This window comes from Astyanax mexicanus, chromosome 4 (genome assembly GCF_023375975.1).
Source record: "Astyanax mexicanus isolate ESR-SI-001 chromosome 4, AstMex3_surface, whole genome shotgun sequence".
NCBI lineage: Eukaryota > Metazoa > Chordata > Actinopteri > Characiformes > Acestrorhamphidae > Astyanax > Astyanax mexicanus.
This window is the reverse complement of record NC_064411.1, coordinates 27,186,515-27,203,868: the sequence shown is the minus strand read 5'-3', so window position 1 is coordinate 27,203,868 and position 17,354 is coordinate 27,186,515. Positions and strand designations below refer to the sequence as shown.

Here is a 17,354-nt window from a genome sequence, read left to right as displayed (position 1 = left end):
GGAATTAGTGGGATGAAAAGCTGGTAGAGAGCTTGCAGCTGTAATTGCAGTGAATGGTGGCTCTACTATTGATAAGTATTGATAATGGGGGGGGGGGCTGAATAATTTTGCATATCACATTTCTCACAAATCTATCATTTTTGTTCCACTTTTTATGTGCTATTTTGTGTTGGTGAAAAACATAAAATCTCAATAAAATACATTTAAGTTTATGGTAGTGAGGTGACAAAATGTAAAAAAGTGCAGGAGGTATGAATACTTTTGCAACGGCCACTGTAGAAAAGTATTTTCACGCTGCAGACGAACCGAATCATGGTTGGGTAGGTCTGAACCAAGACCACTTTTTTTGGTTAAACTAAACTCTGGTACTTTGGTCCAGACTGTGGTTTGCACCCATTTCACACCTGGATTTGACCCAAACTGGAAAAAAAGTCCAGACCAACCAAAGTTTATTTGCAGTATTCCATATTTTTCGCACTACAGATCACTATTAATGAACGTCTATTTTCTGGTCTATTTTCATACATAAGGCGCACTGGATTATGAAGCGCATTATGCGACACTGGTAAGGAACAGGGGTGTCGCCATGTTTCCCTTCTAATTTAACAGGTCTCATCATTGGGTGGTGATGGGTTAACTAAGTTAAGTAAAGCTAAGCTAAGTAAACAAAACTGTAATAATAAAAAATAACATTTTCTTTTAAAAACTTTTTTTAGAGCTGGATGTTAATCTACACAGATTTCTCTCCTAAAAATGGTTTATTTTGGTGAATAAGGCACTTCTGTTTACTTACAGTAAGCTTAGATTTTCAGATTTTCACTAAGGCTGGGTGCAGTAGCATTAGCTCCAGTCTCGGTGATGTAGAACTAAACTGAAACTCCTGTATAACTCTGTACTTCAGTCGGAAGGGCTTTACTGCTCCTTAATACCTGACTGGTAGAATTCATACATAAGATGCACTGATGATTTTTGGGAACATTAACGTATTTTAAGTGCACCTTATAGTGTGGAAAATATGATAGGTGTGAGAATACTTTGAGTGCTCAAATACTTCAGGGTTCCCATACTTTTGCAGGGAACTTCCTTTCCTTTTTACACTCTTAAATTGTACAAAACTAAAATAATGCTTGAAACTTCATAAAGTGTGTTTGATCTGTAACTTGATTCTATTTGGAGATCATTTCATCTTCAATCTGCTTAACTGCTCACAGAAACAGTCATTTTGACCTGCCCAAACTTTTGCATGGCACTGTATCTGTGTGAAGAGGAACAGGAGTGTAAATGAGTGCGGGTAACAGGAAGTGACATGGTGAGCCTGTGCACAATGTGTGTGTGTGTGTGTGTGTGTGTGTGTGTGTGTGTAAAGGGCGTGTACCTGTGTGACCGACTCAGAGTCACTCTGAATCTGACTCGTCTCATTTTCGGTCGCGCTGCCTTCCTGCGTTGCCACCGCCGTATCCATGGTGATTGGCCTAGCAACCAAGCAGAGAGGAAGTGTTAAGTCTGAGCATGCTCAGTGCAATTAGAGTGCAGATGCTGCTGTGGCATTAAAAAGCTCATATCATTAAAAACTCACTTTCAGTGTGATGTAATACATTAAATATTATTCACACACCCATCACTTCTCATTCCAACCTATAGGAAGTTTATGACAATTATTCTGCAAAAAAATACAGCCATTTTGCGTTTTGTGATGTCACATAAACATATTTCGCTACATAAATACATTTACATATATAGATTACAACAGGATCGCCAAGCTCATGTAGGTTGAGGATATAAGCTGAGTTTCAGTCTGGACTGCTACGACTGCCAGAGGATTTTTTAGAACAGCCAATCAGAACAGCAGTAATTTACTGTACAGCCAATCAGAACAGAGGTAATTTATAGTACAGCCAGTCAGTACAGAGGATTTTTAGAACAGCGAATCAGAACAGCAGTAATTTACTGTACAGCCAATCAGAACAGAGGTAATTTATAGTACAGCCAGTCAGAATGTAGGTCATTTATAGTACAGCAAATCAGTACAGAGGATTTTTTAGTACAGCCAATCAGAACAGTAATGATTTCCTGTACAGCAAATCAGAACAGAGGTAATTTATAGTACAGCCAGTCAGAACGTAGGTCCTTTATAGTAGAGCCAATCAGAACAGACGTCATTTATGGTACAGCCAATAAGAGCAGGTGTCATTTTTGGTATAGCCAATCAGAACAGAGGTTATTTACTGTACTGACCATCAGAACAGAAGTAATTTATAGTACAGCCAATCAGAACAGAAGTAATTTATAGTACAGCCAATCAGAACAGAAGTAATTTATAGTACAGCCATTCAGAACAGAGGTGATTTATAGTACAGCCAATCAGAACAGAAGTAATTTATAGTACAGCCAATCAGAACAGAAGTAATTTATAGTACAGCCATTCAGAACAAAGGTAATTTAAAGTACAGCCAGTCAGAAAGTAGGTCCTTTATAGTAGAGCCAATCAGAACAGAAGTCATTTATGGTACAGCCAATAAGAGCAGATGTAATTTTTGTTATATCTAATCAGAAAAGAGGTTATTTACTGTACTGACTATCAAAACAGAGGGGATGTATGTTACAGCCAATCAGAACAGAAGTAATTTATAGTACAGCCAAACAGAACAGAAGTAATTTATGGTACAGACAGCTAGAGCAGATCTCGTTTTTGGTATAGCCAATCAGAACATAGGTAATTTATAGTACAGCCAATCAAAACAGAAGTAATTTATAGCACAGCCAATCAGAAAAAGATCATTCATAGTACAGTCAGTCAGAACAAAGGTCAATTATGGTACAGCCAATTAGAGCAGATGTCATTTTTGGTATAGCCAATCAGAACATAGGTAATTTATAGTACAGCCAATCAAAACAGAAGTAATTTATAGCACAGCCAATCAGAAAAAGATCATTCATAGTACAGTCAGTCAGAACAAAGGTCAATTATAGTACAGCCAATTAGAGCAGATGTCATTTTTGGTATAGCCAATCAGAACATAGGTCATTTACTGTACTGACCATCAGAACAGAGGTGATTTATGGTACAGCCAATCAGAACAGAAGTAATTTATAGTACAGCCAATCAGAACAGAGGTAATTTATAGTACACCCAATCAGAACAGAGGTTATTTACAGTACAGCCAATCAGAACAGAAGTAATTTATCGTACAGCCATTCAGAAAACGATCATTCATAGTGCAGTCAATCAGAACTAAGGCTAATTATGGTACAGCCAATTAGAGCAGATGTAATTTTTGGTATAGCCAATCAGAATAGAGGTTATTTACTGTATTGACCATCAGAACAGAGATGATTTATGGGACAGCCAATCAGAACAGAAGTAATTTATAGTACAGCCAATCAGAACATAGGTAATTTATAGTACAGCCAGTCAGAATGTAGGTCATTTATAGTACAGCAAATCAGTACAGAAGTCATTTATAGTACAGCCAATCAGAACAGAGGTAATTTATAGTACAGCCATTCAGAACAGAAGTAATTTATAGTACAGCCAATGAGAAAAAGAACATTCATAGTACAGTCAATCAAAACAAAGGTCAATTATGGTACAGCCAATCACAATGGAAAAAATGTGATAAATGGAAGCTTCACATTACAAAATAAACCAAACACGTAACCCCTCTGAGTTGTACATGATGCTGCATATGAAACTGTTCCTCAACCTCCACTGTCTGCAGTAGCTAGTAAAAGAAAATATTCAGAAAAACGGGTCGATCAGGAAAAGCACAGTGTCTACGAACTCCTGACTTCATGGCCTCGCCCACCTTGGCTCGGGACCACCCACAGAACAGACAGCACTGAAGCCGGGCTGCAGCAGATCTGACACTATCTCTTCAGCTAAAGAGCTTACAGCTCTGTTTACAGAGCTAGTTAGCGTTAGCTATCTTGTGTAAGTAACTGTAGGTTTAAATAGGATCTCCGGTTGATTCCATGTTTTATAAAGACCTTAAATATACAATAAGGAAGCCCGGGTTGACGAGATAGAGTGGACTGTATCTCTGAAAACATTAGTGGCAAATTAGATACAATACCCCTGAATATCACTTTTTTCAGAGAGCTGTGAGAAACATAGACACCAAAGTGAGAGAGTCAGTGTCCTGATTGGTCTCTCCTCAACTCTTTATGGGGTTTCTGTTCACACAGTTCACACTCAATTTGGCTTGTGTCTCCAAAAGTGCCTAAACACAACAGATTACATATTCAATCAGTAAATATCAGTAATTTTCATGTTCAGCTGTCATCATTTTTAGAGATATGGACATGGCAGAAATAATTGTTGACTAATCGACTGATTAAAAAAATAATCATCAGATTAGTTGAATACCAAAATAATCATTAACTGCAGCCCTAGACTACACTATAGTCTAATTCTGCTGGCTGCACTGACTGCACTGATGTTGTAATGCTTTGTTTTCTAGCTGTCTTTCTTCATTCTCCATTCACTCCTCACATACTGCAGATCATAACAGACAATAACGGTCAAACATCCAACTTCCTCTTTCACTAAAACCAACACTTTAACCACCCTCTGAGGGTATATTAACAGTACACATATAGAGTAGGATTATTGTAAAACACACACACACACACACACACACATATACATATATATATATTTATACAGCTCTGGAAAAAATTAAGAGACCACTTTAGTTTCTGAATCAGTTACTCTGATTTTGCTATTTATAGGTTTATGTTTGTGTAAAATGAACATTTCTATTTTATTCTATAAAGTAGGGACAACATTTCTCCCAAATTCCAAATAAAAATATTGTCATTTAGAGCATTTATTTGCAGAAAATGAGAAATGTCTGAAATAACAGAAAATATTTCAGCCCTCAAATAATGCAAAGAAAACAAGTTCATATTCAGAAATCATAATTGGTGGTAGGGGTGGGCGATATGGCTCTAAAATAATATCACGATATTTCAGGGTATTTTTGCTATAACGATATACTTGGCGATATAGGAAAACTTTTTTTTTTAGTAATTTCAGGAATATAGTATAATAGTATAACAGTAGAATCATAATGTGGCAAAATAAATAATATAGCATAAAATAATATAATGCAGCAAATAATATTGCAGAATATTTAGTGCATGCATATAAACTGCAAACTAAAACAATTATACAATAAATACACCTAAAGCTTCACAGTAAATAATAGACTACTTTTAAGACAGAACAGCCCTATTATCACGATATGGATTTTTAATATCATGTGTATTTCTGTGTCACGATATATTGTATTCGATATAATATTGCCCACCCCTAATTGGTGGAATAACCCTGTTTTTTAATCACAGTTTTTTTATGCATCTTGGCATGTTCTCCTCCACCAGTCTTACACACTGCTTTTGGATAACTTTACGCCTTTACGCCTGGTGCAAAAATTCAAGCAGTTCAGAGATGTTCAATTTTGTAAAAAAAAAAAAACCAAAATAATAATTTTAAAGTGGTCTCTTATTTTTTTTCCAGGGCTGTATATATATATATATATATATATATATATATATATATATATATATATATATATATATATATATATATATATATATTTAGATCTGTGTATATGCACATGATGCCTGTGTGTATGGGTGTACATGATTTCACACTTGTTTCATTGAAGTTAATTTTATTTCTTATTAATGTACATTCAGCATCCCATCTTGATATAGAAATGTAGAAATCTTTGCAAATATCACATGGTCATAAGTATTCAGACTCTTTGCTTAGTATTGAGTAGAAGCAGTACAGCCGTGAGTCTTCTCATGCCATTAGTAATGATGCAACACATTTTTCACGCCTGGATTTGGGAATCCTCTCAGATTCTTTCTTGCAGATCCTCTCAAGTTTTGTCAGATTGGATGGTAAACGTTGGTGGACAGCCGTTTTCCAGTCTCTCCAGAGATCATTCAGATTCAATTTGGTTAAGGTCAGAGACACGGCCATGTTGCATGATGCTGCCACCACCATGTTTCACACTGATGTCTGGGTTCTTCTTTACCTCTCTCACCAAGGCTCTTCTCCCAGGATTGCTCAGTTTGGCTGGACGGCCAGGTGTAGGAAGAGTTCTGGTCACCCCAAACTTCTTCTACTTAAGGATTATGGAGCCACTGTGCTCCATAATTCTGTCTCTGAGCTCTTTGGGCAGTTCCTTCCTTCCACCTCATGATTCTCATTTGCTCTGAGCTGCACTCTGAGCTGTGAGGTCGTATATATACAGGTGTGTGCCTGAACTAATCAAGTCCAATCAGTTTAATAAATTACAGCAGGACTCCAGTGAAGGAGTAGAAACATCACAATGAGGATCAGAAGAAATGGACAGCATGTGAGTTAAATATGAGAGTCACAGGAAAGGGTCTGAATACTTATGACCATGTGATACATTTTTGTTTTTATTTCATTTTTTAAATCTGCTAGTTTTGGGCCCAAGTGTGTGTGTGTGTGGGGGGGGGGGGAGGTCTTTAAAGACCCATCAATATAAATAAATAAAAAAAATGTCCAGTAGTGGATCTTTGCTAAATGCTTAGAGTGAACATTGAATAAATGTTATTTTTTGGTTGTGTCACATCTTTTAAGGTTAATGATGAAAAAACTGACTTTAATCAATGTTTTCTTAACATTGTCTAATAGTCACTGGCTAATCTTGAAATTCTGACATTGAATCAACATTCATTTAAAGGTTTTACATTTAATTATTATTATTATTATCAAAATGATTTTTTTATATCATTAAATGTAACTTTCTACACTGTAAGAACACACTACAAGGTTTAGAAAAGAAATACAAACAAGATATTCATATTTACTGTGAGTAAAGTTTAATACAAACAATACATATAAAGTCTTAACATTTAATTAACGTTAAATCAATGTAAAATCGATGTGCATGAATAAATCAATTCTGACGCTGGGAGTAAATGTCAATTTAAATGCATCAGAGATGCAGGAAAAATTATTGATTAATGATGAATTCAGTGTATATGTGCTATCTGGGAAATGTGATGTCATTGTGACTAATCAAAATATAATTAGAGATTTATTAATTTAATAATACGTTTAATAATACATTTTTTACTCCAAAAAGAATTCGAGTGTTAAAATTTGTTCTACAGATAAAAGTTAAAATGGCTTGTCATGTTGTTACTAGTCAGATATATTGAATTATCATTCAAAATAGTAAAAAAAAAAAAACTATTGAATTATAATACAAAATTATGGACACACCCTCAAAAACTGCACTTATTGAGTAGAACCCATTAATGTGAAGAGTCAGAATGTAGACTTTTTTAAGACAGTGATTTTATTGTGTTTATTATTATTATTATTATTATTAATATTATTATTATTTAATATAAGTATATTGTACAAATTGTGTGTTTCAATTCAAATTTCTGAATATTTTCAAAAATAAAAAGTTTATTACACTTTAAAACTACATCATTAACCCTAATCGGACGGGATTAGTTTCTCAGGGGGTTCTGGGGTCATTTTCTCTTTTTTCCTGTGTGATTTTATTCCCGTCCGGAACGACCATGTACGTCTTTTACTCAGACGTCCTCTAAAAAAAAGAAAGAAGAGTTTTATCACTGAGTAGAAGTGTGAAATATTTTTCACAGATGTCCCCCTGAAAAATGGATCCCGTCTGGTTGGAGCTTTTTAAATACTTTGTAACTCAATACTACCAAAAGTACTTGCTGGCCTGCACTGCATATTTGGTGATGTGAGGGTTGGATGGAGCTTTTTAGGCATAGAAACCCACAAGTCTCTCTATGCTCTACTGTTCTTGAGCTAATCTGAAGCTACACGAAGTTTAGAGAACTCAAGCAGTCTGCATGCCTAGCTGCTTGATTTTATACACCTGTGGTCATTGAAGTGATTGGAACACTTGAGTTCTATGATTTGGATGGGAGAGTGAATACTTTTGAAAAATACTGCATGATTATAGTTATGTGTGGGACAATATATTGACCAGACAAAAATAATTATTGCTACAGGCCTAGTCACTAGTTAAAACTGGAAACAATTTCTAACATCTAACATTTAACTGTGATTGTCAGGGAAAAAACATGCAATGATTAAACAACTTTGCCACAGTAGCTATTAATGGTGTGATTTTAGCCTAAAAGACTTCTGATTGCTAACTAATAACTAATAATTAATTCCCAGTTATAAAGCTGAACACACACAGTCAGTCCAGGCTCAGTTAAACGCAGCTCTGTTTATTTTGTGTTTGTTATTTTTTAGGTTAGGGGCTGTTACGTCATCGCGCTATATCTGAATTCTGACACAGTTCTAATAAAATCTTTTATCAAACTCGTGAAAACTCGCGGACTTTAATCCGCCTGCGCGCCCTGTGGAGATAATCTCACTACATAAGGTATAATTCGGGAATTTTGTAACGTTACTCCAGTTAGGGGTAAAAACACGCGCTCTTCTGCCCCGGTGTTCCGTCCAGTTATGCTACCCACCGACCTGTGCCTGTCACCGGCACTGCGCATGCGCGGAGCGCGCCAGTTTTGTGCTTAATGTTTTTCATGTTTTTTTTTACCTCATAAAATATAGCGTTTTCTTCGAGGAGTCACACTAAACAACTTGAGCAGTGTTCTTTTACCGCAAATATCAAGTAATAATAATAATATCATTATTATTAATATCAGTAAAAAGATATATTGTTTTTATCTTATTTGTTTTAGATAAATTCACTCTTATTATCTTAACTGTTTCCTGATTATAAAGCGCTTTTTAGGCTGCCCAGCTAAATATCCTTTATGAATATCAATTAATCATGAATATGAACAACATGAATAATAATTATTATATTAATTAAATAAAAGAAAAATTAAAATTGAATTATTATTATTTCTAGCTAATCAGCTCTCATTAACTTTAACGGTTGCCTGCTGATTATACAGCACTTTTTTAGCTGTTCAGCTAAATATATCCTCTAATTATAACCTGAGTGTTGTTATTTTAGCCTAAATTTCAATTAATAATAATATTAAAAATAATTAAATAATATTAATGTATGTTAAATATAATAGTATATAATATTTCTAGCTAATCAGTTCTCATTACCTTAACAGATCCCTGCTGATTATAAAGCGCTTTTTTGGGTGTCCAGCTAAATATCTTTTAATTAGACAGCTACACTTCTGAAAGGAGCATGTTGCAAGTTAATTTGTTTTGTGTTTAATGTTTTTAATGTTTTTCCCCTTACTGGGTACATTATTCAACTTGAGCGTTGTTATTTTTAGCGTAAATATCAATTAATAATAATATTATTAGCTAATCAGCTCTCATTAACTTTAACTGTTCCCTGTTGACGATACAGTCCTTTTTTTAGGCTGTCCAACCAAAAATTCTCTAATTACATAGCTAAACTTCTAAAGTGAGCATATTCTAGGTTAATTAGTTTTGTGTTCGAAGTTTTGTGTGTTTTTTAATTTGGTGCATAAATATAAACTAATAATAACAATATTAACATTAATTAAATAATAACACAAATAACACATAACTCAATTTTAATAACCTTAACGGTTCCCTGCTGATTAAACAATACTTTTTCAGGCTGTCGAGTTAAATATCCTGTAAATATGTATACTTTTGCGCTGAGTTTGTGCTAATATGGTGCTGAATTTTTATATTTTTAACCTATTTTAAAGTCCACGCACTACAGTAGCAGGATTTTCTCAGGGTAGCAGATCTCGGCAGGGCACCGGGTTGCTGTATATTTGGTGCTGCTGTTTATTGAGTTGTGTATTTAGCTGTATAACTGTAGCTAATGTCCCCGCGCGCGCGCGCGTAATTAGCACCGTGCTAAGCTAACAGCCCGAGCTAGCTAACTTTCTCCCCCGGGGCTCCGGCTGGCTGTGTCCCGCGCGCACCCCGCGCGCGCTCCCCCGGCACTGCCGCCGCTGCTGCTGCCCAACGCGCAGCGAGAACTTACCGAAAGTTTACTACGTAGAGCGGCTCGTCACGCGCTGCGGGTGGAGTGGATGGCCCGGCTCGCGCACACGTAGCTCCCACGTCAGCTGTGATGAGCTGAGCAATGTCGGATATGCGGGAGGAGGAAAAACACGGCGCGCGGGGGCGGAGCCCGAGACACTCAGACACTCACTAATGCACAGTCCTGCACGGAGCCGGTGTTCTGTCCAGTTGTACTACCCACGGATATGTGCTGCTTAGCGGCTCTGCGCATGCGCAAAATACATTTTTCCTGTTTTCATGTGTTTTTTCCTAGAGGTGGGTAACCCAGGTCAAGAAAGTAAAAATCCATCCCAGGGTTTTGTACCAACTGCCTGGATCCGCCGAGGCAGTTTGTACAAAACCCTGGGATGGATTTTTAATTTCTGGACCTAGGTTATCCACCTTTTTTTACTCATAATTTTATTCATAATTTAGTTTTTTTTCTTCCAGGGTGCATTATAAAATCTGGACTCACAATCATCGTTTGATTGAGTGTTACAACCGTATAAAAAGAGTAATAAAAATATAATAAAACAAAAAAAATGTATACCTAAATATTGTCTAATCACCTATATTGCATTTATACTTTATATAACGTTCTCCTGATGCAGTGATGATTTAGGCTATTAAGATTTGTTCATATCGTCACTTCTACTGCATGCAGAACACCGAAATATAATAAAATATACATACACACACAAAAAGCTTCACGTGGGGATCAATATATAGCTATTATATACCAGGAATTATTAAACGTAATAATGAATTGATTTATTAATTAAATAAGTAATTATTGGCCTGTACTTGCATTAACGCATTGCAGTAATATTAACAGTTTTAAAATACCTCTACAGGTTCAGACAGAGATTGTATTTATAACTTTAAGGACCTTATCATGCACCTCCAGATCTGCGGCCAGTGCGCCTCAGTACCTGAGTCATTAGCGCCGCCTGGTGCATACTCCCTGCACGCGCTCATCCAACAGTATCTGTCTGCAGAGCCGGATATACGCCAGCAGATTTACGTTTTTAACGTTTTTTGTTTGTTTCAGTTTGTTGTTGTTCATATTATCACTACTTTATTGTCTTAATAAATGTATTATTATAATCAGTTTAAATTTTATTTTATATTGTTTTATTCTTGCACATGTGTAAGTGTACAGATAAAGCCCATGTATTATTAAAGCCAGTGCTCACTGCTCAATATGAGTGATATTTTGTCCTCATAATTAATATAGCTAATTAAGGTATTTAGTTCCTCTGTTTTATTCATGTCCATATAACCCACAATCGTGTGTGCAATATGTAAATGTCTACATCATACCTGTCCAGTCTCCTTTTTTGGCCGGGAAACTACAGTATTTTACTGCTCATTCCCGTCCACCTCCCGTATTAGTATTTTCCCGTAAATTTCCCGTTTTCTATTAACATAAAAAATATTAGGAGACAGGCGTGTGAATGGGAAATCTCTTAACCAATCATGGAGCCGGATCAAGGCGAAAATCCCGCCTTTCAGGAGAAACAGCCAATCAAGCTTGCTGGTTTTGCGGCGCGAGGAGAAGAGTCAGTGTGGGAATTGTCAGTTGTTAGAATTTGTTGAAATCTCAAGTATTGTGGTGTAATTTATTATTTAGAAGAGGTAGAAGAGATGGTTGAGCTGGAGAGAGAGGACATGTGGAGAGGACTGAAATTAACTGAACTGATCAGGACTGGACTGATTAAAGAAAGGAGTATTAATTTAAGATTAACTGTGTAGACCCTTAGGACTAATATTTATTAGTATTTATTTAAAAAAATGTTTCAGTGTGTTATAAAAGGTAAAATAAGATTGTTAGAAACAAGTGAATTGTTTACATTATTACATTGCTACATGGAATCCATTATTGACTGTTTTGCATACTTTATTAAGGAATGGATTTACTGATGGAATATATCTGCTCCATGTCTATAAGAAACAGCTCATAATACTATTTTAAGGTCACCAACAGTCATTTTGCAGAATTCGTGCACCCTTTGTTCAATTTTAAATCAATCAATTAAATTAAAAAAATATTAAGTAAATAAAAAAGTAATATTTCATGTAAATATCTAGAAAAGGGTTTTATTTTAAAAACCTGTCTTAAAATGTAAGGGATACTTAACCTCGGTTAGGCTAGCGGGATGACTCGAAGCGGGCGGCAGAAAATGTCCCTTATTTTTCAATCCAAAACTTGACAAGTATGTTCTATATGTGCTTGTTTCAGCCCAATGTTTAACATTATATATGCTCAATTTAATTCTGTTTTATTCATGTGGTAAGATAAATCAATCCCACACATCAATCACACATTTGGGATATATTAAGTCACAGCTCAAAACAAAAAAATATATGTGTCTGTATATTTACAATAAATAAGAAAATAAATAGAAGTATAAAAAACATCATGCTTTTTATTGGCATGTAAACTATAATAATGATAAAGTCTATGATATAATATGCATAATTGAGGTGAACAGTTAACTCTGGTATGTACATGTATGAGTAAGTGTAAAAGTAAATCCCACGTGACCCAACTATCAATGTTGAGAGCGATATATCTACATCAGTGTTCTCAAGTCTCACACTGAGAACCTCAGCGAGTTCACATGCTTACACGCCACACGTGGTATTTCTCACGCTTGCCAATCCATCGGCTGTATATTATAATGTACTCTCGTTGTGCCAATCAGAATATAGATCGCTCTGTTGTTAGGCAGACCAAGTCAAAGAGGGTGGAGTTTCAGCCAGAGTGTCAGGCGCGAAGAACTGTCCGATTCGAAAGTTCTGAAACACACATCGGTGAACAGCTTAAAGAGAACGCCGCACGGCGCCTTTCTGTAGGCTGTACCGAGACATACTTGGGAAGACTCATTTTTTGGTGATCCTAAATTGTATGGCTTTCAAACATAATTATTTATTATCAAGTATAATTCAAATATATTTTGTTTATTAGCACAGTGATACAGAATACAGAATGCAACTTTTGGCTGGTTAAACGGTACAAATCTGTTCTTTCTGCTGTTAGGAAAAACTTTGTACTTTAAAAGACCAATATTATACCTTTGAGGGTACAATAACAAAAAGTGTACCTTTGAGTACAAGAAAGTAGTTATATCGTAAACTCATATATTGTGAAACTCATATATTATACAGATGAATTACACACAGCATGATCTGTTTTAAGCCTTTATTTCTTTTATTGTTGATTATTATGTCAGTGTCCAGACAATTAGAATATTATATAAGACCATTTGGTACTTTTGGCAGTGAATCTGCATCTCCATAAAAGTTGTCAGCAGAGTGAAGTGCTTTAAGATTTTGTGACTTAGACTTGATAATAAGACACAGTGGATCAACACCAGCAGATGACATGGCTTTGTGTGGAGATTTTTTTCTTCAGCAGGCAAATAGTTGGAAAGCTGGTCAGAGGTGATGAGAAGATGGATGGAACTGAATTCAGGTCAATCCTGGAATAAAACCTGTTGGAGGCTGCAAAAGACTTGAGACTGGGAGGGAAATTCACCTTCCAGCAAGACAATGACCCTAAACATACAGCCAGAGCTACAGTGGAATGGTTTAAATCAAAGAATATTCATGTGTTAAAATGATCCAGCCCAAGTCCTGACCTAAATCCCACTGAGCTTCTATGGAAAGACATGAAAATTGCAGCTCACAGACACTCTGCATCCAACCTGACTGAGCTGTTTTATAAAGAAGAATGGTGTCTTAAGATGTTCAAAGCTGGTAGATTCATACCCACCAAAATACTTGCAACTGTAATTGCAGCAAAAGGTGACTGTATTAAGTATTGATATAGAGGGGCTGAATACTTTTGCACATCACACTTTGCCCATTTAAACTTCACAATTATGTGCTGCTTTGTGTTGGCCTTTCACTTAAAATCTTAATAAAATACATTCAAGTTTGTGGTTGTATAGTGACCAAATGTGAAAAAGTTCATGGATATGAATATTTTGCAAGTCACCATATCTATACACTGCCTGTTAAAAAAAATAAAGATAATTACTACATGGGTGATTATGTTTTAGCGGGCAACATGTTATCTAACTCTATCTGATGCAGTGAGTAGCTTCTCATTTGTTAAACAACCAAGTGGAAAGACTATGGAAGATCCTGTGGTGGTGGAAAAGATGTTAATCTGTTTCAGAGGGGTGAAATCATTGGCATACGTCAATCCGAGAAAACAGCTACGGAGACGAAGTAGCTGAAATTAATACAATTGGGTTGAGAACTGTCCGATGCTTTATTAAAAAGTGGAGGGACAGTGGGGAACATCATATTTGAGGAAGGAATGTGGTCAGTAAAAAACGATGATGGTGATTCTTAAACACTTAAATGTTTGCTGAAATCTAAAGTTGGAAACACAGTATGTTTAAAAGTGAAAGTAAGAGCATTTCCACACACACAATGCTAAGGGAACTTACAGGGTTGTGGCTAAACAGTTGTGTAGCCTTAAGAAAAGCACTTATCAGTGAGGCTTACTGGCAAAAAAAATGGCTTTAGCTTGCTAGGGATCATAAAGATTTGGACTCTGGAGCAATGGAAGAAAGTCATGTAAAGATCTTATAAGTGCAGATTTAAAGTGATGGAGCATCAGGGTAAGAACAGAGGCGGCTAAAGTGATGCACTCATCGTGCCAAGTGCCTACTGTACAAGTCTGGAAAAACCTACAAACTTAACAATAGTAGCTAGTATAAGCTAAAAAACATTCAGAAAAATGAGTCGATCAGGAAAACACTGTGTCTACGTAAACCTGTGGATTAGTATTCATGGCCCCACCCACCTCGGTTCACTACCACCCACAGGCAGAGCTGAAGCCAGGCAGCAAGAGCGTCTCATCAGATAGGAGCTAACAGCACTAGGAACAGCATGGCAGTCCTTACCTATGTTTTTTTGTGCAAATAACACATCAGTGTTTATATGCTTTACCCAGTAATTCAGAGCTAAGGATCAAATGGTTAGAATTTGTCTATGGAGGAACACCACCAGAGATGATATGTTTGCATGTATTAATATTCATAAGCAAGAGTCGAAATCCTATCGTTTCTCCCCACCCACTCCTTCACTGGACAAAAGCAGCGTTATACTGGATCACCAGAGCACTTTTTTTTCACAAAAAACAGCTCACATTGCATTTATTCATACTAGAGATCACAACTAGTCATTTTAAAATGAATGAAAAAAATATGGAATGACGTCTTTAAGGGGATGCCGCATAGACTCTGTAGTTTACTACATACTGCACTCAAAATTTGCTACACTGAGCCCAAACAAATGTCAAAACTACCCACCAAGTTTCATTCCTGTCCATTGATTCCTTCTGTTTGCAAATATTGTTTAATGATGAGAGTAATTATGGAAATCTTCCAACAGCTGAATTTAACACCGACCCCCTGACTGGGGTAATTTTCAGCTGGGGGGAGTTTCGCCCTTGAAGATCAGTGTTTATTTGACTTTGTCGCAGTGAAGGACAGAAGTACAAAGCACCTATGTATTTTTATCTTCACTGGTTATCTCTCACCATACCAAGCAACCAACACCTCCAAACACAGCTGGACACTTTCTAGAGCTGTATACAGTAAATTACTAATACATACAATAGTTCTGATAGTCCCTAATGTCTGAGAGGCTGATTTTTCTTGTCCAGTGCAGTGGGCGGGGCTAGGCTACTGTGTAATTGGCTGGTTTATGATGTTTTCTGATGGACAACAGATTTCGATTAGTGTTCTGTGCACCAACACAATTGAAAAAAGAATCAATATGATGTCCATTGTGATTGAGGCAGGGTCTGAAAGGGTTAAGTGGGTATGACAGTGCAAGTAGAAGCAGTAGTGCAGGTAGATGACACTCTCTCCTGTTATTACTCCAAAGGGTGATGTTGATCAGCACAAGGCTGCGTCTGTGAGCTGATGTATCAGAACCGAGTCACTACATGTCTTCTTCAGGGTGCGCTGTGATGCTACTCAGTAATGCTGCATCAGCAGCAGTTTAAAAAGAGGCGGAGTCTGACTTCACATGTATCGGAGGAGGCATGTGCTAGTCTTCACCCTCCTGGTGTGTTGGGGCATTACTGGTGATAGGGGGAGTCCTAATGAGTGGGTTGGGTAATTGTCTGAGTAAAATAAAAATCTATCAATCAATACTTTTCCTACAGCACATACACAAATATGCCCAAAGTGCCCATGGGACAGAAGAATCTATCTGAGAGAGCACAGTTTGGGGACGCCAAGGCATGTATAAGCTGTGAGGTGTTATCTTGTAAGTGAGGTTGAACAGACATGTAACATTCCATGATCCACATCAGTGTCACATTATAGAAGGCGTTTCTATAATTTCCACGTATTGTGACCAGCGACATCTGGCTAGAATTCTCTTTGTGAACCAATGGACAGCGCATCATATCTGGAGTGTAGCATCTTCTGCTTACAAGGGCAGCAAGATGAATACCTCTAACCCATCAGTTTCATTGGCAAAACAGCCCCTCCCATTTTTTAATCACATTTTTTCTTAAAAAAAACAATATTCTGTTAATATAAATCTTTATTTTCTCCTCATTTTCTCGCCGATTTTACTCCCCGAGACAATTACCCAACCCACTCATTTGGACTCCCCCTATCACCAATAAAGCCCCAGTGAAGACTAGCAAATGCCTCCTCAAACACCTGTGAAGTCAGACTCTGCCTCTTTTTGAACTGCTGCTGATGCAGCATTACTGAGTATCATCACAGCACACTCAGAGAAAAGCACAGCGATTCAGTTCTGATACATCAGCTCACAGACGCCTTGTGCTGATCGACATCACCCTTTGGAGTGATGAGGGGAAAGAGCTCCATCTACCTGCACTACTGCTTCTACTTACACTGTCATACCCACTTAACCCTTTCAGACCCTGTGTCAATCACAATGGACATCATATAGTTTTTTTTCTATTGTTTTACCCAACACACTCATTAGGGCTCCAGGCGGGTGAAGACTAATACATGCTTCCTCCGATACATGTGAAGTCAGACTCCACCTCTTTTTGAACTGCTGCTGATTGGAGGAAAGTGCAGCGACTCGGTTCCGATACATCAGCTCACAGATGCCTTGTGCTGATCCACATCACCCTTTGGAGTGATGAAGGGTAAGAGCACTATCTACTGTACCCACCCAGAGAGAGAGCAAGGCCTATTGTGCTCTCTCAGGGCTCTGGCAGCCAATGGTAAGCTACATGAACAGGATTCGAACCGGCAATCTCCTGATCATAATGGCAGTGCTTTAGATTGCTGGACCACTCGGAGCCACCATGACCAGCTGTTCA

At 37.0% G+C, this 17,354-nt stretch overlaps 1 protein-coding gene across 2 annotated transcripts in view; it reads right to left on the bottom strand.

Moving 5' to 3' along the window:
- Positions 1-10,154, bottom strand: part of crema (cAMP responsive element modulator a) — a 45,032-nt gene extending 34,878 nt beyond the window's left edge. Inside the window, exons 1-2 of one of the 2 annotated variants that reach the window (XM_022679309.2) lie at positions 9,996-10,154; positions 1,376-1,472 (exon numbers count right to left, since the gene is read on the bottom strand). In XM_022679309.2, coding sequence (XP_022535030.1) covers positions 1,376-1,462 — 87 coding nt within the window. In that variant the 5' untranslated portion in view covers positions 1,463-1,472; positions 9,996-10,154. The remainder of the gene's footprint in view (positions 1-1,375; positions 1,473-9,995) is intronic. The other variant, XM_022679308.2, reaches the window with a different exon arrangement.
- Positions 10,155-17,354: the final 7,200 nt, after the last annotated feature.